The sequence below is a fragment of the Sphaerodactylus townsendi genome, linkage group LG02, assembly GCF_021028975.2.
Source record: "Sphaerodactylus townsendi isolate TG3544 linkage group LG02, MPM_Stown_v2.3, whole genome shotgun sequence".
NCBI classification, from domain to species: domain Eukaryota; kingdom Metazoa; phylum Chordata; class Lepidosauria; order Squamata; family Sphaerodactylidae; genus Sphaerodactylus; species Sphaerodactylus townsendi.
The window spans coordinates 9,510,810-9,534,893 of NC_059426.1; the positions used below are offsets into that span (position 1 = coordinate 9,510,810).

The window sequence follows — 24,084 nt, forward strand, 5'->3', positions numbered from 1 at the left end:
GGAGGAACCGGGTTTGATTCCCAGCTCTGCTGCCTGAGCTGTGGAGGCTTATCTGGGGAATTCAGATTAGCCTGTGCACCCCCCCACACGCCAGCTGGGTGACCTTGGACTACCCACAGTTCTTCTGAGCTCTCTCAGCCCCACCCACCTCACAGGGTGTTTGTTGTGAGGGGGGAAGGGCAAGGAGATTGTAAGCCCCTTTGAGTCTCCTGCAGGAGAGAAAGGGGGGATATAAATCCAAACTCTTCTCTTCTTCTTCTTTAACGCTATGGTCAAACACAGACTGTAAGAAAGATTTTTCACGATTTTGTGCTCAGAGCAGAATCTCGGCAACCTATCGGGGGAGATCTAGAGACGACAAGCCATCTTACGTCCAAACTGGTGCTAAAGAATCGTATGCAGCTCTCATACCTCATGCTGTAGCCCTGCTCTCAACTCCGTTCTGAAATTCTTGTCTATCCATCAGTCACACCTGATGTAATCAAACATTTACCAGGACAGCCATTGTGTCTGTCAATACAACCCACTCTGATGTCCTAGATAAGGCTAAAACCTGGGTAGCATTCCTTGTTCCTTGGCACACAAGCCAGCTTTCTAATGTCCAGCCGTGCTACCCCGGAAATCACGCACAACCCAATTCAATGCTGAACCTGTATCATGTCTGTTACTTGAAGGATCTGTTTCTATGTCTGAGAATCACAGGTGCACAGATCTGGCATATTGGGGGCTCTGTTGGACGGAGACTAGTTGTAATTTCAAGAGATCTCCAGCTTTAGAAAATATACCCAACTTCTTGGGAAGTAAAGAGAGAAACAAGGATGATCAATTATGGGATCTTGTTATGGACCTTTTCATATCTGGACTATATAATTAGCTTGAACAGTGACTCATTTTCGACTAGCCGAAGACTACAAATATTTTGTTTAATAGAGGATTACGAAGCACACTAGTAGTACTGTCGAAGGCTTTCACAGCCGGAATCACTAAGTTGTTGTGGGTTTTCCGGGTTGTATGGCTGTGTTCAACACGGCTATACAACCCGGAAAACCCAGAACAACCATATTAGTCGTGTTGCCTTAAGTACACACGATTAGTGTTGAATGTTCCAAATTAGATTTGTCAAAGTGAAGCAGAAATTCAATGCAAGACACGCGTGGCCATGGGGAATAATGGAAGACATGCGTGGCCATGAGGAATAATGCAAGACATGCATGCCCATGGGAAATAATGTAAGACATGTGTGGCCGTGGGGAATAATGGAAGACAGGTGCATATAATGGAAGACACGCGTGGCCGTGGGGAATAACGCAAGACACGTGCATATAATGGAAGACACGTGTGGCGGTGGGGAATAATGGAAGACATGTGTGGCCATGAGGAATAATGCAAGACACGCATGCCCATGGGAAATAATGCAAGACACGTGTGGCCGTGGGGAATAACACAAGACACGTGCATATAATGGAAGACACGTGTGGCCGTGGGGAATAACACAAGACACATGCATATAATGGAAGACACGTGTGGCCGTGGGGAATAACACAAGACACATGCATATAATGGAAGACACGCGTGGCCGTGGGGAATAACACAAGACACGTGCATATAATGCAAGACACGTGTGGCTGTGGGGAATAACACAAGACACGTGCATATAATGCAAGACACGTGTGGCCGTGGGGAATAACACAAGACACGTGCATATAATAGAAGACACATGTGGCCGTGGGAATAACGCAAGACACGTGCATATAATAGAAGACACATGTGGCCGTGGGAATAACGCAAGACACGTGCATATAATAGAAGACACATGTGGCCGTGGGAATAACGCAAGACACGTGCATATAATAGAAGACACATGTGGCCGTGGGAATAACGCAAGACACGTGCATATAATAGAAGACACGAATGCCCATGGGAAATAAGGCAAGACACGCGTGGCCGTGGGGAATAACGCAAGACACGTGCATATAATGGAAGACTCGCGTGGCCATGAGGAATAATGCAAGACACGCATGCCTATGGGAAATAATGCAAGACACGCGTGGCCGTGGGGAATAACGCAAGACACGTGCATATAATGGAAGACACGCGTGGCAGCGGGGAACAACGCAACACCCCTTGTGGTCGAGAGTGCAGCTTCCCTTTATCCTCCAGGGGCCATCCTGCATTTTCCAGGGGCTTATTTGTGTAAATAATATTTTACACAACATCTGCGTAAAGCTTTGGGGCGGGAGGGGGGGGGGCTTCTGGGATCTCTCCTCCTCCTCCCCCTGTCCCCCCCCCCCGACGCGCGCGCCCCCCTCGGAGCCCTCAAGCCCTCCCGGCCACCGTGGGGGAGGGGGCTGTGTGGTCGCGCCCGGCGGCCTCCACGTGGCGGGCCGGTCCACAGCCCCGGGGGCGGCGTTACCTGCTGCGGGCCGGCCGGGCGGCCTCGGCGCGTCGCCCTCCCCGGAAAGCCGCGGCGGGAAGGCGCCAGGAGGGGGCGGGTGCCGGTGCCGGGGGCGGGGCAGCGCCTGCGTGGGTCGGCCGCCTGGGCTGGCTGGAGGCGGCGGGGTCCGGTCGGCGCTGGAGCCTCCTCCGCGGCGGGTGAGCGCAGGGCCGGGGCGCGCAGCCCCAGAGGGAATAAAGGGGTGGGGTGGGGGCGGTGGCGCGGCGCTCCCTCGGCAGCTCGGAGCTTCCGGGTGGGGGTGGGGGTGGGGGTGGGGGTGCGGGTGGGGGTGCGGGTGCGGGTGCGGGTGGGGGCTGCTGCTTCCGAGCCCCGGCTCGCCTGGCCGTTGGGCCGCCGCATGGCCCGGGGGAGGGCTGGGGGTCGCCCTCCCGGGTCGCCCCTTTTCCCCAGGGATGCCGGAACGGCAGCTGCTCTCCAGAGGTCAGTTGCGAGGGGCTGTTGATCTCTGGGGCGGCGCGAGCTCCCGGCCTCCTCCTCCCCCCCCCCCCACATCTCCAGGAGTCGCCCCGGTTGGAGTGGGGAATCCACCCGAGAACCGGCGGCTTTCTCCTCGAGATCTGAGGAGGGGCTCTGCGTGGCCTGCTGAAAGGCCCCGGTTCGATCCCCGGCGGCTCCGCTTCAGAGGACCGGGCAGGAGGTGATTTGAACGGCCACAGGGAGAGACCCTGGACGGTCGTGGCCAGTCTTAGTAGACGGGCCCTGATGGACTGATGATGGGGAGGAGCTGTGGCTCAAGAATTGAGCTCCTTCTTGGCATGCTGAAGATCCCAGATTCAAGCCCTGGCATCTCCAGTTATAGGGATGTGGTGGTAGGTGATGGGAAGGAGGCCCTGGCCTGGACATCATCCAGTAGTGGTAGGTGGTGGGAAGGAGGCCCTGGACATCATCCGGTGGTGGAAGGTGATGAGAAAGAGGCCCTGGACATCATCCGGTGGTGGTAGGTGATGGGAAGGAGGCCCTGGACATCATCCAGGGATGGAAGGTGATGGGAAGGAGGCCCTGGACATCATCCAGGGGTGGTAGGTGATGGGAAGGAGGCCCTGGACATCGTCCCGGTGGTGGCAGGTGATAGGAGACCCTGGCCTGGACATCATCCGGTGGTGGCAGGTGATGGGAAGGAGACCCTGGCCTGGATATCATCCGGTGGTGGCAGGTGATGGGAAGGAGGCCCTGGCCTGGACATCATCCGGTGGTGGCAGGTGATGGGAAGGAGGCCCTGGGCATCATCCGGTGGTGGCAGGTGATGGGAAGGAGACCCTGGCCTGGATATCATCCGGTGGTGGCAGGTGATGGGAAAGAGGCCCTGGCCTGGATATCATCCAGTGGTGGTAGGTGATGGGAAGGAGACCCTGGCCTGGATATCATCCGGTGGTGGTAGGTGATGGGAAGGAGGCCCTGGCCTGGACATCATCCGGTGGTGGTAGGTGATGGGAAGGAGGCCCTGGCCTGGACATCATCCGGTGGTGGCAGGTGATGGGAAGGAGGCCCTGGGCATCATCCGGTGGTGGTAGGTGATGGGAAAGAGGCCCTGGACATCATCCGGTGGTGGCAGGTGATGGGAAAGAGGCCCTGGACATCATCTGGTGGTGGTAGGTGATGGGAAGGAGGCCCTGGCCTGGACATCATCCGGTGGTGGCAGGTGATGGGAAGGAGGCCCTGGGCATCATCCGGTGGTGGCAGGTGATGGGAAGGAGACCCTGGCCTGGATATCATCCGGTGGTGGCAGGTGATGGGAAAGAGGCCCTGGCCTGGATATCATCCAGTGGTGGTAGGTGATGGGAAGGAGACCCTGGCCTGGATATCATCCGGTGGTGGTAGGTGATGGGAAGGAGGCCCTGGCCTGGACATCATCCGGTGGTGGTAGGTGATGGGAAGGAGGCCCTGGCCTGGACATCATCCGGTGGTGGCAGGTGATGGGAAGGAGGCCCTGGACATCATCCGGTGGTGGTAGGTGATGGGAAGGAGGCCCTTGACATCATCCAGGGATGGAAGGTGATGGGAAGGAGGCCCTTGACATCATCCAGGGATGGTAGGTGATGGGAAGGAGGCCCTGGACATCATCCAGGGATGGTAGGTGATGGGAAGGAGGCCCTGGCCTGGACATCATCCGGTTGTTGTAGGTGATGGGAAGGAGGCCCTGCACATCATCCGGTGGTGGCAGGTGATGGGAAAGAGGCCCTGGACATCATCCGGTGGTGGTAGGTGATGGGAAGGAGGCCCTGGACATCATCCAGTGGTGGTAGGTGATGGGAAGGAGGCCCTGGACATCATCCGGTGGTGGCAGGTGATGGGAAAGAGGCCCTGGACATCATCTGGTGGTGGTAGGTGATGGGAAGGAGGCCCTGGCTTGGACATCATCCGGTTGTGGTAGGTGATGATAAGGAAGCCTTGGCGATCATCAGTGGGGGGCCAAGCCTGCTTGTGTGTAATTTCCTCCATTGGAAGTCCGGATGAAGCAAGCGCATGGGGTGGGTGGGGATGCCCAGATGTTGAGGGAAATCCAGAGACTCCAAAGCTAGTGCCCTGAATTGGAATGGCTTGTAGCCAATGTGAAGAAGGTGTGTGCGTGAAAGACTGGAGTTGGTTTTGGCAAAATCTCTGTAAGCAACGTAAATTGTCAGTGCAAGCTGTACTTATCCTGAAAGTGTTAGTAGGATATCTCACACACACCCCTTCCCCACTGCAAAACTGTTGAGCCTGATTTTAAGAAGATGCAACTCGTTCTTAAAACAACGTTTGGCAAACCACACCTTTTTCTTTCGGTTTTTGTTCCACCCCTAGGAAGTGCGCCTAGCAGCAGTCTTTTTGCTGACTATTAAAATCTCAGATAAGCCAGAATTAATGAACATGCTCTGCATGGCAGTTCGGCATGTGGTTTTTCAGAGGGATACATTTGTGGGGTTCATCCACTGTGTTTTGTTCGTTTAGGACTCTGGGTTGTTCTCTGTCACAGTCCTGGGAAGCTGCTTTCCTTGTGGGATGGGATGGGCACGTCATTCCTTCCACAGAATGATCCCCCCCCCCCCCCGGAAAAAAAAGAATTGAAATGTGCTATAGTAGCTGCTATGTGGACCACGCAGGTTCCACGTCCGAAGTGTAACGTTTATTTGCAAAGCAGTTTTTTGTGGAAGTTGATATTAAGTTCTAAAGTTGTCATTATTTTTGGTGGCTCGCCTTGGGCACATAAAATATACAGAACGAAGGGTACAGTGCAAACCGGAATGCATAAAGAAAAGCACGGGACCCAGGGTGCTAAATTTGCTAGAACAAAAAATCTAGTATTAGTGTTTTATAAGTGCTGTAAAGTGAAAATGTGCCAAAAATGCAATCCACTATACAAAATATTATATACATATCAAAGCAGCCTAAAAGTCCGGAACTCAGTATTCTACCTTTTCCCACAAAAATCTCAGGAGATGTGTGAATTAATTTGCCACATCTTCCTGTTCCTGGGCTTTTGAAGAAGAAGAAGAGGAGGAGGAGGAGGAGGAGGAGGAGGAGGAGTTTGGATTTATATCCCCCCTTTCTCTCCTGCAGGAGACTTAAAGGGGCTAACAATCTCCTTGCCCTTCCCCCCTCACAACAAACACCCTGTGAGGTAGGTGGGGCTGAGAGAGCTCCGAGAAGCTGTGACTAGCCCAAGGTCACCCAGCTGGCATGTGTGGGAGTGCACAGGCTAATCTGAATTCCCCAGATAAGCCTCCACAGCTCAGGCGGCAGTGCTGGTAATCAAGCCCGGTTCCTCCAGATTAGATACACGAGCTCTTAAACTCCTACTGCTGCTCCTTTGAGATGGAATACTCCACCGGTTTCCTAGTGCCTTCCTCCCTTGCCTTTCCGATTCTCTTTTTACCTTTATGTTTTTAGGATTGTATGTTTTAGGGGGGCTTTTAACCACATTATGAAAGCCGCCCTGGGACTTTGGTGTAGGGCGAGGTATAAATGGAATAAATAAATAAATAATCTTATTTAACCATTTTCTGCATTGTTAAACATAGAACTGTGGTTTTTTAAAAAGCATTTCTGTTTCCTCAAGCTGCTGTCAGCAAGACTTTTATTTTTCTAGTTTCACCCACCATTTTTTTTCCTCGTGGCAGCCCTGAACGGGAAAGAAAATGACGGGCACAGCTGGTGGAAAATACAAGTCGTACTGATAGCCATCTGAGGCAACAGAAATGCTCTTTTATCAAAGTTCTACGTTTAACAGTGCAGGGAATAATGGTTTTGGTGAGGCCGACTTTTAAATAAGGTTCTTTAAAGGTAAACGAGAAACTGGACTTTCAAATGCAAAAGCGTGTCCGTTTCACTTCCGCCGAAGAACACACGACAGCGCTTAGTTCTTTTAGTGAAAACGAGCCTCGTGAATTTTAGTCGGAACAAGTGTCGTAGGTATAGTCCACTCTGGGAAATACCCAGATGCAAAAATATAGTAAAAAGTTCAAGAAAGGAGCCCATATTTTTCTGTCGGCTCTAACCAGAATCTTGGTGTCCCTTCTCAGCACTGGTAGGAGAGATGAATGTTTATCATCATCATCATCATCAACCTTTTCTTGGCGTGAGTTTAAAATACAACAGAGAGGTTGAGGAGAATCAAGTTAAAATAAGTAGGTTCAGACATTTCCAGCAGTTAAAACAATAAATAAATAAATAAACTAGAATCCGTGGCGAATCTGTTGTGCCAGCGCCAGGAATTTGGCAACGTCTAGGGATCTCTGAGGAGACTGATCACAAAGCAGACGGAAAGATTTGACCTTGTCTGATGAGTAGGCGTAGTTCTCAGTATATGGGTCTATATATTGTCTTCTGGATGAAGCATATAGTTCGCAATCTAGGAGGATGTGCTCGATTGTTTCGATGGCTTTTAGTGAGCAGGGACACGTTCTTGGTTGGTATGGGATCTGGAGAAATCTGCTGCTCAGGACTGGATAAACGTTCATGGTAGGAGAGATGAACGTTTATCCAGTGCGTGGGCGTTCAGCGGACGACTGTTCTTCTGGACTGCTGGCAATCAAATTGATTTTACGTCGGTCTCCCGGTCACTTGGCATCACCATTAGAAAGCAATTCTCATATCCCTGATGTAGCTAAAGTGCCTATGCCGATTTAGATGTTCTAAACTACAACAACACAATGGCATTTTCTGGTGTGTTTAGCAGCCAGGCTACAGTAGTTTTAGTAACGCAAGGCAAATAAGGCAAATAAAAATTAATGCATGTGGCATCTTTCATCTCCAGATTTAAACTACAGAGCGAGCTTTAAAACATGGCCACAAGGAAGGGCCTGGCCTGGCTTGTAAAAGAGGAGAGCAAACCCAGAACTTGGAGGTTGAGAGAGAATTCGGACGGCCTTCTGTCATTTCTCCTTGCTGAAAATGTTTCCTTAGCACAGTGGTTCTCAACCTGGGGGTCGGGACCCCTTTGGGGGTCGGACGACCCTTTCACAGGGGTCACCTAAGAGTCTCTGCCTCAGTGTTCTCCATCTGTAAAATGGATAAATGTTAGGCTTGGGGGTCACCACGACATGAGGAACTGTATTAAAGGGTCGCGGCATTAGGAAGGTTGAGAACCGCTGCCATAGCATCTTGTGGGTTCTTTGCAATCTCTAAGGAGTGTGCTGAATCAGTTCTGCTCCATGGGCTTCCTTGCAGTTTATTTTATTTTGTGATGTGGCTTTTCAGAATCCAAAATGAACGTCGGGGTGGCCCACAGCGAGGTGAACCCCAACACCAGGGTGATGAACAGCCGAGGGATGTGGCTCACCTACGCGCTAGGGGTTGGCTTGCTCCACATCGTCCTCCTCAGCATCCCGTTCTTCAGCGTTCCCATCGCGTGGACCTTAACCAACGTCATTCACAACTTGGTGAGTATCCTTCCTTCTGGCAGAGTTGTGGCTGGAAGTTGGAACTGGCAGAGTTGTGGCTACCCACCCCTGGAAGTAGGGGTGGGTAGCGTGGTGGCCAAGTTTGCAGATGATACCAAATTATGTAGTGTGGTGAGAACCACAAAGGATTGCGAAGAGCTCCAAGCGGACCTTGATAAATTAGGTGAGTGGGCCAAGAAATGGCAAATGCAGTTCAATGTAGCAAAATGCAAAGTGATGCACATGTGGGGCAAAAAATCCAAACTTCACATACACGCTACAGGGGTCAGTGCTATCAGTCACAGACCAGGAAAGGATTTGGGCGTCTTAGTTGAAAGTTCCATGGGAATGTCAACTCAATGCATGGCAGCTGTGAAAAAGGCAAACTCTATGCTGGGGATAATTAGGAAAGGAATTGAGAATAAAACTGTAAAGATTGTCATGCCCTTATATAAAGCAGTGGTGTGACCGCACTTGGAGTACTGTGTTCAGTTCTGGTCGCCACATCTCAAAAAGGATATGGAAGAGATAGAAAAAGTGCAGAGAAGGGCAACGAGGATGATTGAGGGACTGGAGCACCTTCCTCATGATGAGAGGCTGCAGCATTTGGGACTCTTTAGTTTGGAGAGGAGACGTCTGAGGGGGGATATGATTGAAGTCTATAAAATTATGCATGGGGTAGAAAATGTTGACAGAGAGACATTTTTCTCTCTTTCTCACAATACAAGAACCAGGGGGCATCCATTAAAAATGCTGGGGGGAAGAATTAGGACGAATAAAAGGAAACACTTCTTCACGCAACGGGTGATTGGTGTTTGGAATATGCTGCCACAGGAGGTGGTGATGGCCACTAACCTGGATAGCTTTAAAAAGGGCTTGGACAGATTTATGGAGGAGAAGTCAATATATGGCTACCAATCTTGATCCTCTTTGATCTGAGGTTCCAAATGCCTTAACAGACCAGGTGCTCGGGAGCAATAGCCGCAGAAGGCCATTGCTTTCACATCCTGCATGTGAGCTCCCAAAGGCACCTGGTGGGCCACTGCGAGTAGCAGAGAGCTGGACTAGATGGACTCTGGTCTGATCCAGCTGGCTTGTTCTTATGTTCTTATGGCTTCGATAGGTTTGCGGGTTGGAGGCAAGGGAAGGCGGCGTTCCTAGCAAACAGTTTAGTTGGCTGAAGTGCCGGCCCTCGAGTTCAGTCTGAACAATGGGTGTTGTTGTTTTTTATCTTGCTGAGGAAAACACTAATAGGAAGCTAGCTTGATCTCTTCAGATTTCGGAAGCTAAGGAGGATGGGAGAGTGCAAAGCAGTGGCGTATCTGCCTAGGGATGGGGCGCCACTCTGTCCCCGGGCGCCACTAAATCTGATCACGTGGGGGGCGCAAAATCGGCTCCACACACGACCAGGAAAACGGTGTCGTCTTCGGGCGCACTCGGCTCTGCCCATGTCATCATCGATGTGGGCGGGGTCAAGGAAGCCTGAGGACACTGCCCCCCAAGCCTCGCCCCCTCTCCTGGCTTCCAGCCGGCAGCCGGCAGTCTTCTTCCCTCCCCTCTAGGGAGAGTGGAAGCAACTGCAAGGCTCCGTCCTCATCTCCTTTGCTTTTATAAACAGGGGGGCGGGGCTCGGGGGCTCACCCCTTGAGCCCCACCCCCAGGCGTAGCGGAGGCACCTGAAGAACGGCTGTCTCTGGGCGCCATTTCCCCCCCTCCTCCACCTCTGCTGCTAAAGAAATCCAGGTTTGCTGGACAGTGGCAAGCAATAGCAAGTCACCTCTGGTTCTCTCTTGCCTTGAAAACCCTATGAGGTAGCCACAACTTGGCTGTGACTTGGTGGCAGTTTCCACCATGAATATGAAGATATTCTTTGTGCAACCACACATTAGCACCACCTACATTTCTGTTATCTTCTGTGGTTAGAAATAAAGAATTTAATCGGGTCAGCTCAGCCTAGCGGTTCCTTCGGCAAAATCATTTTTCTCTGACTTTCTCTCGCCATCTTCCCTGTCGTTCCTGGAACCGTTCGTGCCAACAGTCCCGGGGGGGTTGGGTTGGCGTCATGTACGCCGACCCAACCCCCAGCGTGGCCGTGCGGAAGCGGCCAGGACTGCACTGTAACATTGTGGTTCAGAAATATGCTTGGGAAAAGGTGGTGCAGTGGGAGGGTGGAATTGATTCAAATCAAATCGGTTTACATCACTATTTAAATCACTAGTCAGTAAGACTTGATTCAATTCTTGGCTTTCTACAAAAAGACATTCTTGCTGGTATAATCTTGATATTTACAACCAGATAAAGGTTTCATTTTTAGAATGATGACTTTTGGGATTAGTTGTGCAGCTATATCAAGTATCACTAATTTGTTTATATTATTAGAAACGAATGGATAATTATGAAATTATTGCGAGGTGAACTATCTCCAGTTTCATTGGGGCCGTTCGGCCCTGCATTTCTTTGTTGCAGTGTTTGCATTTTACATGCATGCCAGCCTTACCCATCGGTAGAGGAACGTCACTAAAATATTCCCAAACTTGGTCTTCTTTCAAGGCCTGCTGCCGTTAAAGATTTTCTCCATGGAGAGGATAGTATGATAAACCTCAGGCTGCACAAAATACTTGTGGAGTATTCCGCTCAGAAAGTTTCGTTTTCATTGTTACGACTTCGCCTCCCATTCAGCCCCTGGTTGTGAATTGTGTGCCACTTCTATTCATTCAGCTTCTTAAACATAATCATGCTACACAATTAAAAACTATTTGGACAATAATGGACTATAAGGTGTCGTAAATAGAAAACTATCTGGGCAGCCCAATCCAGATGGGGGCTCGAATGGTCCTCGGAAGTAGCGCCGGGCTATGCCGAAACATTTGATATCTCTGCTGACATCCGTGAGCCCCACAGCTCTATGGCAGCAAAATCCGGAAGTGGGTGCTGCCACAGAGCAATACTGGTGCCTAAGCAGACACCAGTGTGGGGGAGACGTACTCGGGGGCTTACGGGCAGAGGTGGGATCCAGCAGGTTCTCACAGGTTCCCGAGAGTAGGTTACTAATTATTTGTGTGTGCTGAGAGGGGGTTACTAATTGGTGATTTGGCCACATGATTTTTGCCTTAGTTATGCCCCTCCTCTCAGTGGTAGCATGCAGAACTTGAAGCAGTCTAGCAGGAGGTGCACTGGCGTGTGTGGCAGCCTGCGCCTGTGTGCATTCGTTTCCCGCCTAAGGACCGGCACAGCAGCTGCGTCCTTGCCACAGCCCCGCCCAGGAATGCCCCACCCCAGAATGCCCGGCCACGCCCCCGTCGTGCCCCGCCCAGCCCCATTGGCGCTATGCCACTGTTTGAATCCCATCACCATGGGAACCTGTTACTAAAATTTTTGGATCCCACCACTGCTTACGGGGGTGGTGCCGACATCAGTTGACTTTCACCTGGGCTTTCAAGCTGGGAACACATAGTCAGGGCTTCAGACTTATCTCTGTTAAGCCGTACGGAGGGCTTTTCAGGCAGTTAGGTTTATTTTTTTTAAAAAAAATTCTGCTTCCCCATGCTGCCTGGAAAAAGCCTTCTGGAGGCCGCTTGATAGAGGCGCCATCCCTAGCCACCTCAGCCCCGTGGAATCGGCTATTAGATTTTTTTTCCTCAAAGAGCATCTCATTTTTAAAAAAATATGATTTAACTCCAAAAAATCCAATTGAAATTTAAAAATCTATATAAAAAACCCCACAACCATTGATTTTTATCCACTTCGGACAATATAATTGTATACAGTTTGTACTACCTGTTTCCCCGAAAATTAGACAAGGTCTTATATTAATTTTTTGTCAGGTGATGTTTTATTTTTTTTCCCCATGATTTTGCGCCCACCACCACCACGTGACCTGATCAGCTACGCAGGGAATCTGTAACTAGATTTATTTTTGGAGTAGGGTTTATATTTCAGGCATCCTCCAAAAATCCCGAAAAATCATGCTAGCGCTTATTTTCGGGGTAGGTCTCATTTTTGGGGAAACAGGTAGCAAATCGGGGAAAATCTGTTGCTATAAGACAGTGGTGGCGAACCTATGGCACCCCACTGGTTTTCATGCGAAGAACTAAAGCGCAGTCCTTTACCTGGGAGTAAGCTCGGTTGCTGGCAATGGGGCTTGCTTCTGAGTAAACCCTCCTAGGGTCGAGATTCACCCGTTGGAAGAGTTGCACGGTTGCTTCAAAGCAAAGCCACCAACTACCACCAAGCTTACTCCCGAGTAACGCACACCTCAGAGCCAACTGGTTTTTCTAAACTAAAACCTCAGTATTCAGGTTAAATTGCCGTGTTGGCACTTTGCGATAAATAAGTGGGTTTTGGGTTGCAGTTTGGGCACTAAAAGGTTCGCCATCACTGCTATAAGACTAGATTCCTATTATTTTATTTTTGTGTAACGTGTCAGGTTAAATTAATGCTTGTGGTATGGTCAGTACTTGGATTGGCAGGTGATGACAAACCGGCCTTGTTCGTCCTTTGCCTTGAAAACCCTATGGGGTGGTTATAAGTCGTCTGCAGCTGATATGCAAGGGAGGGATGGAGACAAGGACCCAGAAATTGGAACAGGACAATTAGCCTGGTTGTGAATTGTTGTAGGCCAGTTCCCGTTAGGAAAATGACAGCTCGATAACAAGTCTCCAAAGCAGCAACCAAACCGTGTAGAGGCCAACAAGGCAGCATGTAGAAGCCAATTTGCACAAAGGAGTAAGGTAAAGCAAGAGACAGGGAGGTAACAAATAAAAAAATTGGAGCCCTCAACTTTATGGGGTGATAGAAAGTTCCCTCAAGTCACAGTAGACTTATGGCGAGCACTCGGGGGGCGGGGGGGCTTTCAAAGCAGGAGATAAGTAGAGGTGGTTTGCTATTGCTGGTCCCTCTGCAGCATCCTTAGGCTTCCTTGGGGGGTCTCCCATCGAAGGACTCACCAGGGCCAGTCCTACTTAGCTTCTGAGAACTGATGAGATCACAGTAGTTTGGCCCATCCAGGTCAGAGCTCACTTTAATTAATTGCTGGCTCTGAATTTGCTAGCCTGTGCTGTCATTCGACAGCACTTCAACTAAGGACTCACACGATATTCCAGTAAAGATGTGAGCAATATTTAAACTGCTTTCCTCCTTCGTGCTGAGGCATGGCTGCCACTTCCCCCATAATAAACAAGGTGAAACTCAGAGCTGAAATCTCCGTTCTCATTTGGAAGAACTGATGGCCCCGTCCAAAGGAGAGGAGAAATCCGCCCTCCCTGTGGCAGTTGACTTGACAGAGAGGTGATTCCGCCGCAGAGCCGTGGCGAGGGGGAACTGCGCCCGGGGCCCGTGTGTGCTCAGTGCCCCTGCCCGGAACGCCCCCACCACGCCCCCGCACCGGTGCGTGCCCGGGGCAAGACGCTCTCCCTGGGCGCTACAGCACTGTTCCACCGGCATGCAGCCACTGGGGCCCTATCCAGCACTGGGTCGTTGGTGCCAGCGCTCCTGCCGCTGCTGGCATAGTCAGGGGTTGGGGGTGAGAGGACCTGATAGTAGTCTGCTTCCTGCTGGCTGTTCTATGCCGGGGGCCGGGACTTTACCCCTAAGTCTGTAAAGCCCAATTGGGGCTTCACAGCAACAGAGAGGTTGTTTTGCTTTGCAAACCTCCCCATGCCTCTGGGAAGCCCCTATGAGTGTGGCGGGGCATCCCGGCCAGGCACCTCATCTCTTGAACGGGGCTTCCTGACATGTCGCTGGACGCTTAAAGACGTTTGGGTGGTGTCCAGAGGCATTTGGTTAATTAAACTTGTCCGGCAAAATACAGTGGGTGCTGATTTATTTTACGTAGCTGAAGTGTCCAATTTTTAAGAGCTGTATTTACAACTTCTGCCACAGTAGATTCCTTTGAGTAACTTTGGACCTATAAAACGTCTCAAGTTTGTGGTAAATAACCCTTGGCAAGCCTTAATTATGTTTTTGTAGAATTAAAGTGGTTGCCCATGGCAGAGGTAATTGGCCTGCTGTTATCAGAACTTACTCATTACCAACAGCTACAGTGGAGGAGTGTGTGGCTGCCAGAGATTTGCATATTCTTTAGTCTTAATGAAATTTCATGAGTTAAGTAGAGGGTTGATGATGTGTCATACATATATATGTGGCTTTCTTGAAAAATAAAAGGCTACGGGGAGTGCTAGCGGCAGTGCCTGCAAAAAATAAATAAAACACACTTGTCAGATTACAAAGGAAGTACCGTATATACTCACGTATAAGTCGAATTTTTCAGCACATTTTTAATGCTGAAAAAGCTCCCCTCGACTTATATGCGGGTCATTAAAATTTTTTGTGTGTTTTTACTTTGACGGCCAGCAGGGGGCGCAGTTTTTATGCTAGCGACACCAAATTTTCAGGGTACCCTCAGAAGACACTCCTGATGATACCAGCCAAGTTTGGTAAAGTTTGGTTCAGGGGGTTCAAGGTTATGGACCCCCCAAAAAGGTGCCCCCATTCCCCATTGTTTTCAATGGGAGCTATTAGTAGATGGGGCTACCCTTTTGAGGGTCCATAACTTTGGACCCTCTGAACCAAACTTCACCAAACCTGGCTGGTCTCATCAGGAGAGTCTCTTTATGATACCAGCCAGGTTTGGTGAAGTTTGGGTCAAGGGATCCAAAGTTATTGATCCCCAAAAGGGTGCCCCATCCCCCATTGTTTACAATGGAAGCTAATAGTAGATTTTCCATTTCTGATAATATCCCTCTTAAAATCTAAGTTGGGTTACATTTGGACATACAGATGATGATGAGGAATCCAGTTTTGAAGGATTTTAACTCTTGTGTTTTAGCTTGGTTGCTGATTGAGCTAAGGTTTTTGTACTTTTAAAGTTATTGTTGAGACCATATTGTTCTTGTTGACCCTCTTTTCCACTCACAGAGCCAGTTTACTGTTTTTCTTTGAAATAAATATTCAAAAACATTTAACCTACTGATGCCTCAATTGATGTAATTTTATTGGCATCTGTTTTTATTTTTGAAATTTACCAGCAGCTGCTGCATTTCCCACCCTCGACTGATACGCGAGTCAATAAGTTTTCCCAGTTTTTTGTGGTAAAATTAGGTGCCTCGACTTATATGCGGGTCGACTTATACGCGAGTATATACGGTATTCGGGGACTCTGAATTTGAGGAACAGATGTTAAATCTGAAGGGAAAGAGCCACCACAATAAAGGCCCTGAGTTGTAGCACTTTATTAAACTGGCATATAAAGAATGGATTGTGTATGAGGACCGGATAGTGGTGTCCAAGTGCCAGGCATCCATATAAATGGTGGAAGAAGAGCCTATTTCAAAATCCACAGAATTTAAAATGCTGGCATGCCATTTTTTTAAGCGCAACCAATTTCACGAAGGAAAGGCATGATGGGACCATTAATTTGGGCAGTTGCTGGGCTCAGAATGAAACTCACTGGCACTCTTCCAACAGCAACTGGATCAAAGCCAGGCTGATCCTGCATTTACTGGGGGTTAGACTAGACGGCCTTTAGGAGCATTTCCAACTCTGTGATTCTATAATACTTTCAGATTGAAGAGGCAGAACGCTCACTAGATTTGCCTTCTGGCTCCTCATCGCGTGTCACCAAAAATAATCTTTGTTATCAGTGCCAGAAAGGGACTTGGGTATATTTCTACTGGAACACAAGACTCTGTGCTTTCCATCTACCTGGCTTTAGGTTGAACCCAAGAGCACGTTATCAAGCTGGTCTCTGTATCCTGATTAAGGAAAAATTACATTCCATAACGAGATAGTTTGATCTGTGTAACTCAATTGCCCAGACTTTAATTATGGATTTGTACCCTAAACCATTATTACTTGTCAGTGTTTATTTACCATCTACTGACACAGACTTGAAACTTGATAGTTACTGGAGTCAACTTGCGGACTTATCTATTTAATTTGGAAGTGAACTTCCCTAATAACCCTATACTTATATTTGGTGATTTTAATGCCAGAATAGGTAAGGGAATTAATGACTCTCGCACACCTTATAGCCCAGTGGTGGCGAACCTTTGACACTCCAGATGTTATGGACTACAATTCCCATCAGCCCCTGCCAGCATGGCCAATTGACCATGCTGGGAGGGGCCGATGGGAATTGTAGTCCATAACATCTGGAGTGCCAAAGGTTCGCCACCACGGTTATAGCCAAATGATGATAACTTGCCCCTTTTTGTGACTCAGGATCCTTTTTAAAAATGCATGAAGTGTTATTATCGGTTGGCAGTGAAACGGGCTTGCGTGTTTAGGCAGAAAGGAGGAGGTGACGCTAGTCTTTAAAGTGAAGCCAAAAGGCCCTGTAGTCTAAGACATCACACAGAGGGAATGTGAATAATATCCTCTCAAAAATGCGCTTGGAGTGGGTGTTACCCTCCAATCGGTGATGGATTGGCCAAGTTAGGATGAACAGTGTTGCTGAGCCAGCATTAAATTACAGAGGTTTGACACTTCCAACTTCAGCAGGGTAGGAAAGAGGAGTAGCTAGCTTCTTCTGGCCCTGGCCTGGATAGCCTGGGTTAGCCTGATCTCATCAGATCTTGGAAGCTAAGGAGAGTCAGTCCTTATTACCGTGTTTCCCCGAAAATAAGACAGGGTCTTATATTAATGTTTGCACCAGAAGAGCCATTAGGGCTTATTTTAGGGGAAATACGGTACCATCACAATTCAGTAAGGCGGGCTTTTGGCAGCCCCGTTGCTTCCCTGTCACATAAGAACATAAGAACTAGCCTGCTGGATCAGACCAGAGTCCATCTAGTTCAGCACTGCTGCTCGCAGTGGCCCACTAGGTGCCTTTGGGAGCTCATGTGCAGGATGTGAAAGCAATGGCCTTCTGCTGCTGCTGCTGCTGCTCCTGAGCACCTGGTCTGCTAAGGCATTTGCAATCTCAGATCAAGGAGGATCAAGATTGGTAGCCATAGATCGACTTCTCCTTCATAAATCTGTCCAAGCCCTTTTTAAAGCCATCCAGGTTAGTGGCCATCACCACCTCCTATGGCAGCATATTCCAAACACCAATCACACGTTGCATGAAGAAGTGTTTCCTTTTATTAGTCCTAATTCTTCCCCCCAGCATTTTCAATGAGTGCCCCCTGGTTCTAGTATTGTGAGAAAGAGAGAAAAATGTCTCTCTGTCAACATTTTCTACCCCATGCATAATTTTATAACTTCAATCATATCCCCCCTCAGCCGTCTCCTCTCCAAACTAAAGAGCCCCAAACGTTGCAGCCTCTCCTCATAAGGAAGGTGCTCCAGTCCCTCAATCATCCTCGTTGCCCTTCTCTGCCCTTCTCTGCACATGTGATGCAAGCTGCATCCTCATTGGCAGGGAGCAATCTGCTGGATCACACCATCCTGTAACTACCTGTAGGACTTATTTTGGGAGTAGGGCTTATACTTTAAGCCTCCTCCCAAAATCCTGAAAAATCATGATAGGGCTTATTTTCTGAGAAACACAGTAGTATTTGGATGAGAAACCAATAAGGCAGTCCCGGGTAAAGACACAGAGGCAGGCAGTGGCAGACCACCTCTGAACATCTGTAGCCTTGAAAACCCCACCAGGGGTCGCCGTAAGCCAGTTGTCACCTGATGACTTTTGTTTGACCAACTCATCAGTAACAGAGCACTGGGTCATGCATGAGTGTTCCCCCTCCTGCCTCTGTGCTCAGTCTCACTGCGCTACTGTGTGTGCCCTATATCTCTGTCAACATCTCCGTCTTACCCCATATGTCCCTGCACAGCCCCTGCGTTCGGCAGAGGCCAATTTGTTGGTGGTTCCTGGCCCCTCGATGATGCGGCTGGCCTCCACTCGGGCCAGGGCCTTTATGGAGTAGGGCTTATATTCCGATCCTGTTTCCCAGCTGGTATATTGCTGCTGTTTTAATTATGCCATTAAAGGTTTTAATTATGTTTTAATTATGCCATTATGCTGTTTTAATTATGCCATTAATTATGCCATTAAATTTTATATATATATATATATAATTAACCCAGGTACAGATAAAGAAAGGTTGACTGGCGGGTGGAAGGAGAAGAAGTAGTGGGAAAAGGGGAGAAACTGTGGGGAATTTTAGGCAAGATAAAGAAGTGGTAATGGGGGAGAGGAAAAGGAAATGCCCCCTGTCATTCCTTATAGGTCCCTCACTAACAGTTTGGGGTAGGAAAGGAGAGCTGCCACCTAGAGTTTTTTTTTTAATCCTAACAGGTCAAGTGGAATTCCTCTGTTTGATGATATCCTTGTCTTTGCATTCCTTCTTAACTCTTTTTTTCCCCAAGGAGATACACTTGTGAGAAACACAGGTTCCTGTTTCATTTCATTTGCAGTGCTTAACGGGATGGCTGCGGGTATGGCTAATAGTAGATGGGGCTACATTTTGAGGGTCCATAACTTTGGACCCCTTGAACCAAACTTCACCAAACCTGGGTGTTATCAATCATCAGGATAATCTCTTGCTGATACCATCCAGGTTTGGTGATGTTTGGTTTGGGGGGTCCAAAGTTATGGATCCCCAAAGTGGGTACCCCATCCCCCATTGTTTCCAATGGGAGCTAATAGTAGATGGAGCTACATTTTGAGGGTCCATAACTTTGGAACCCCTGAACCAAACTTCACCAAACCTGGATGGTATCATCAGGAGGGTCTCCTAAAGATATTCTGAAATTTTGGTACTGCTAACATAAACATTCCTCTCCTGACCAAAAATCCAGTTTTGAAGGATTTTAACTCTTGTGTTTTAGCCCTCTCCCCTCCCACAGAGCTTCTGGATACTTGTGTGGGATGGCATCAGTGTAGCCTGAGGAGGGACAAATGCTGGCACCCAGGGCTTCTGGCCTGCCCACGAGCTTACCTGCCCCCTGCATTCCCAGCAGCAGATGGTACCCATCGGGGAATGGCGTGGGCAGCATGTGGATGGGATCATGAGTGGTGGGTAGGTTCAGAAACGGGTTGGCAGGGGACAACACACAGATGGGCTCTTGGGGCCGGTCCTTGGCGACTCTACCCGGGACCCCCAAAGCCTGGAACTGACCCAGTGCAATAACAGATTCTTTTTTTCCTTCTTCCAAGGGAATGTATGTCTTCTTGCACGCGGTGAAAGGAACTCCTTTTGAAACGCCAGACCAAGGAAAAGCTCGGCTTCTGACGCACTGGGAGCAGCTAGACTATGGCGTGCAGTTTACATCTTCACGGAAATTCTTCACGATCTCTCCAATAATTTTGTAGGTTTTATTTGATGTCCTGCTACGGCAGAATTTGCACTTAAGGGGGCGGGGGCATTTTGAACTGGAAAATGTGTTGCCGCTGAGCATAGTTGTTTGGGATATTATTTGGGACCCTGGGACTTAATTACTGTTTCATTGCCGGTTATGAGATGGCTTGATTAAAGAGTGCCAAATAGATTTTTCCACATAGTTATGATTTCTGTTAATCGAAGTTCAAGCTTCATCTTGTTAACCCGGCCAGTTTAGGGTGAGTGTGGAAATCCTGCAGACAAGCTAAGCCAGGGGTCTGCAAGCCTACGGCTCTCCAGATGTTCATGAACTACAATTCCCATCAGCCCCTGTCAGCACAGCCAATTGGCCATGCTGGCAGGGGCTGATGGGGTTTGTAGTTCATGAACATCTGGAGAGCCGCAGGTTGCAGACCCCTGAGCTAAGCAAAGCATTTGACAGAATTGGAATCTCAGTGAGTTAATGCTGCTAAAAGGATTCATAATATTCTGCACCCTTCAAGCTTCAAATGCGAAGCATATAATTTTGGCCATGCTGGTAGGGGCTGATGGGAATTGTAGTTCCTGAACATCTGGAGAGCCGCAGGTTCCCTACCCCTGGGCTAGCAGCACCAGAATTTCAGGATATCATCGGGTAAAACAATGGGGGCACCCCCTTTGGGGGTCATAACTTTGGACCCTCTGAACCAAACTTTACCAAACTTGGCTGGTATCATCAGGAGTGTCACCTGCAAACCACAGCAAACCTCTCTGCATGACTCACCTCTACCCTCCCCATCCCTAATGTGAAATCACGGACAGTAGTCTGTTGAACAAATAATTGTAAAGATGGTTGAACCGCTTCAAACACTTCAAGAAGATGATTTACATGCTGATGCCACCTCCCCAGTGGCGTAGTGGTTAAGAGCAGGCTCTGCCGCTTGAGCTGTGGAGGCTTCTCTGGGGAATTCAGATTAGCCTGTGCATTCCCACACATGCCGGCTGGGTGACCTTGGGCTAGTCACAGCTTCTCGGAGCTCTCTCAGCCCCACCCACCTCACAGGGTGTTTGTTGTGAGGGGGGAAGGGCAAGGAGATTGTAAGCTCCTTTGAGTCTCCTACAGGAGAGAAAGGGGGGATATAAATCCAAACTCCTCTTCTTCTTCTTGTCTAAATTTCAGGAATTCTTGGTGTGGGCGTGGGAGGCATTGAAATGGGAGTCCATTTGTGTAAAACTTTTAAAAAAACCTCTTTTATGCCCTGGTTCTAAGCACATTGGCTTGAGTCCAGCCATTCATTGCCATAAGGTGCTGGCGGATATGGATTTTCCACATGTATTGCCTCTCAGACTGTTAGAAGCTATCCAGGGATTCAGGCAGAGGGTCTCTCCCATCACCTTCTGCCAAGTCCTGTCAACTGGAGATGCCGGGGATCGAACCTGGCAAGCAGATGCTCTACTACTGAACCACAGCCACTCCCTCTGAACCGTTCCTCCGTTAACCGCTTGCTTGGTCATCCCTCCATCTTAACCCCAGTCCTAGCTTCCTGTATTCATTTGGCCTTTCTTTTCCCGCCAGATATTTCCTGGCAAGCTTCTACACAAAATACGACCCGGCACACTTCATCCTGAACACCGCCTCGCTCTTGAGCGTGCTGATCCCGAAGCTGCCGCAGTTGCACGGCGTCAGGATTTTTGGGATCAACAAATACTGAGCGAAAGAGATGCCGCCGGAGCAGATCTAGCCCAGACTTGGCACAGCCGCTGTTTCCCTGGAAGAAGAAACCGTTTGTGGCCTCCGCCCATCTGGTACCCTTCAAGGGGACTTTCTTCTCCAAAGCCGTAGATGCTATCCTTTCAAAGCTGCATGGGAGAGAAACAGACAATCTGGAGACGCGTTCCCTTGGGAGCGCGGGCCTGGCTGTAATCTGTCGACGATGCTGACCAGATATATATATATATATATCCAGCCACCTTAAGCAGTCTGCAGAACGGGTCATGAATAATGTGATGGGATCATACTGTTCACAAATGGTAGTCCCCTGCGGTACTAGCGTGGTCATGGAAAGCACCCCAGTTCTCTGTTGAAGAGATTGGTTTGGTTTAAATGTTGTACAGTAACCTGTTATTGTTTTACGGGTGTGTTTTTTGTGTTCGCTGTTTCAAGAGCCGGGAGGTTTCTGTTCAGCTGCGAGGGTTTCCAAGCTAACATGAACTAGCAGCTCTGTGATAAAACGGATCGAAATGTCATACATATTCTCATGCCTTTTTAATTGCCGTTTCTCCATCTTGAGATGCCAAACCTCAGGGGAGCGGTATATCCGCTTCTAGGTCTGCCTTCCGTAGGCAGACTGATACATTTTTGGCTCACTGGGCAAAGCAAATTCGTCTCGACCATTTGGAATACCTGCAAATGGTAACTCTTTATCTTTGAAAGGGAGATCATTTCTATCTTAGAGCTGGCTTTGTAATGCACCCTTAGGAGACAGAGAGCTTCAGAAACCAGGGCAAACTGCTGGGAAATCTACCTTTCTCTAGTTAGTTGGCTGACAAAATCCTTAGTATTCCCGTGAGTAGAAATGTTGTTTTTGGAAAACGTAGTCCATTTCTGTGCTCAGAATTTTTGCACGATGGGGGGGCGTGGGGTGGGTGGTCCGATACCAAGCAGATTGCGCTGTGTGATTGCACCTAAGAATGTTTACAACAGTGTCTACAGCAGAATTATCCTTTCCTAAGACCATTGAAGGCAGTGAGCACAGAAGGGTGTAACTGCTTAGGGTGTCCCTGATAATCTCTCATCTCTTCCGCTCCCTTCTCTTGTAATATATCTGGAGTGGTGAGTTTTTTAGGAAGGGAGTTAAGAGAAATGCTATGAGAGAGCTGAGCTAGTCTGGCAGGGGAGATTCTGGGTTTCGGAACCTGCAGAACATTTTGTCCTGCGAAGAGCTGCAGAGTCCCACTTTGGCTGCAATTCCCCTGAGTGCGAGAACAGTTCCTGCGATTTTTGAAACTGGGGGGTGAACCGATTGTTCTGTGAGACCTCGAAGGCCTGTGGTTTCGTCTCCTGGGAAAAAATCCAGTCTGCCAACCTTTGATTTGCCAGTGCTGGATTTAGGAAACCTAAGATCCTTGGCCCGCAGTAAATTTGGAATTAAAACCAGTATTGACGTATGTACTCGAAGTAATCATTGACTCCTTTCAAGAAACCATACTTTTCTGTTAATTATCTGAGCTCTCGGAAACTATTTCTTTTTTGAACAATATCAGTGTTTTTATATTAATAAAATGAATGACTCCGCCTGGAAAGTGTGTCAGTATAGCACTCTGTTAAGTGAAGTTCACTGGACCAAAACTGGCTATACTCACTGACAAATCGCTGACGTGCTTTTGTAATTAGAATCATTAATTGTATGTTCGAGCGGCTACGTAAATACGTGTTCAGAAAAGCCCTTTCAACAATTCTGTTAGTTGTTAATACAGAAGGCTTTTTTCCCACTTGGCTGTGACTTTTTTTCTCTTAAGTTCTGGTGTGTGTGTATTTGATTGAAAAGATTGCCCTGACGGTTAATTTATTTTTGAAAAGAATGATGAAAACTCCACTTAGCTTCCTGTATGAAAAGAAACACAGAAGACTAGCAGTTTTAGCCTTTACTCATAGAGGTAACTGGGACAGCTAACCTTCTCTGTCATTCTTTGTGAGATTACTTGTTATTTGCTGAATCCATATGTGAATGGAGTTTACAATCTCCCTTCTACTTGAAATGGAACATATAAATAAATGTGTATAAAATTATAGGTATTCATACACATTTTAACTTTGGCTCTGCAGAGCAAATGAAAACTGCTCTATTCTACATAAAGATGTTAGTTTGGTCAGTTAAGGTGCAGTGATTGAGAAAATTGTATGCTTTCACATTAGAATATTGTCCTGAACTATGAGAATTTTTCTTTTGTACACACTGCCTGTGTCAAAACCATTATTTGGTTCATTATTGAACATGGTACTTTGATACAAAAGCATTTATGCCGAATTGTATTTTTACTTTCAGACGGGGGGAGCAGGGCTAGGTAGGCACTAGGATCTGGGGGGAGCAACAACAAAAAAGGTCCTGCATGCTTTGTTCTGTGGCAGAGGAATATTCAACCTACTAGCATCTTTATGTGAAACGGAGTATAGAATTCATAACTTGATGTTTAAAAAAACTTGCATTATTGTATGGATTTGTGGATTTATTTTCCCTTTTTCAAATCAATAAAACTTCCATGTACTTTCTCATACAATTCCTAGGCATCGTTTCCAGGAAAAAACATTTATGATGATTTAGAAATTGCCAGCCACACCTAATACCTTATTGGCAACAGCATCCTTTCATGGTTTCTAATTGGACGAATATGGAAATTTTCCCGTGGAGGAAAACAGAAAGACTGTTTTTCAGAAAATCTGCCCTACTTTTCTGACACCGGGTCATGCAAACAACAGAGCCAAACTGGTGTAACCCCAAGAAAACTGCACGTACCATGTAACTCCTGGGTT

At 48.2% G+C, this 24,084-nt stretch overlaps 2 protein-coding genes across 3 annotated transcripts in view; one reads left to right on the top strand and one right to left on the bottom strand.

The window, feature by feature from the left end:
* Positions 1 to 2,589, bottom strand: part of PMS1 (PMS1 homolog 1, mismatch repair system component) — a 71,297-nt gene extending 68,708 nt beyond the window's left edge. Inside the window, exon 1 of the mRNA XM_048484250.1 lies at positions 2,414 to 2,589. The gene's annotated coding sequence lies outside the window, so the exon portion shown is untranslated. The remainder of the gene's footprint in view (positions 1 to 2,413) is intronic.
* On the top strand, positions 2,437 to 23,828 carry ORMDL1 (ORMDL sphingolipid biosynthesis regulator 1). 2 transcript variants are annotated; one of them, XM_048484252.1, is made up of 4 exons: positions 2,437 to 2,592; positions 8,132 to 8,313; positions 19,412 to 19,563; positions 21,130 to 23,828. In XM_048484252.1, exons 2-4 carry the CDS (start codon positions 8,140 to 8,142, stop codon positions 21,263 to 21,265), a joined length of 462 nt encoding a protein of 153 aa, XP_048340209.1. In that variant the 5' UTR covers positions 2,437 to 2,592; positions 8,132 to 8,139; the 3' UTR covers positions 21,266 to 23,828. The 2 variants fall into 2 exon arrangements, with proteins under 2 accessions (XP_048340209.1, XP_048340208.1); XM_048484251.1 differs by lacking the exon at positions 2,437 to 2,592 and adding an exon at positions 2,755 to 2,875.
* Positions 23,829 to 24,084: the final 256 nt, after the last annotated feature.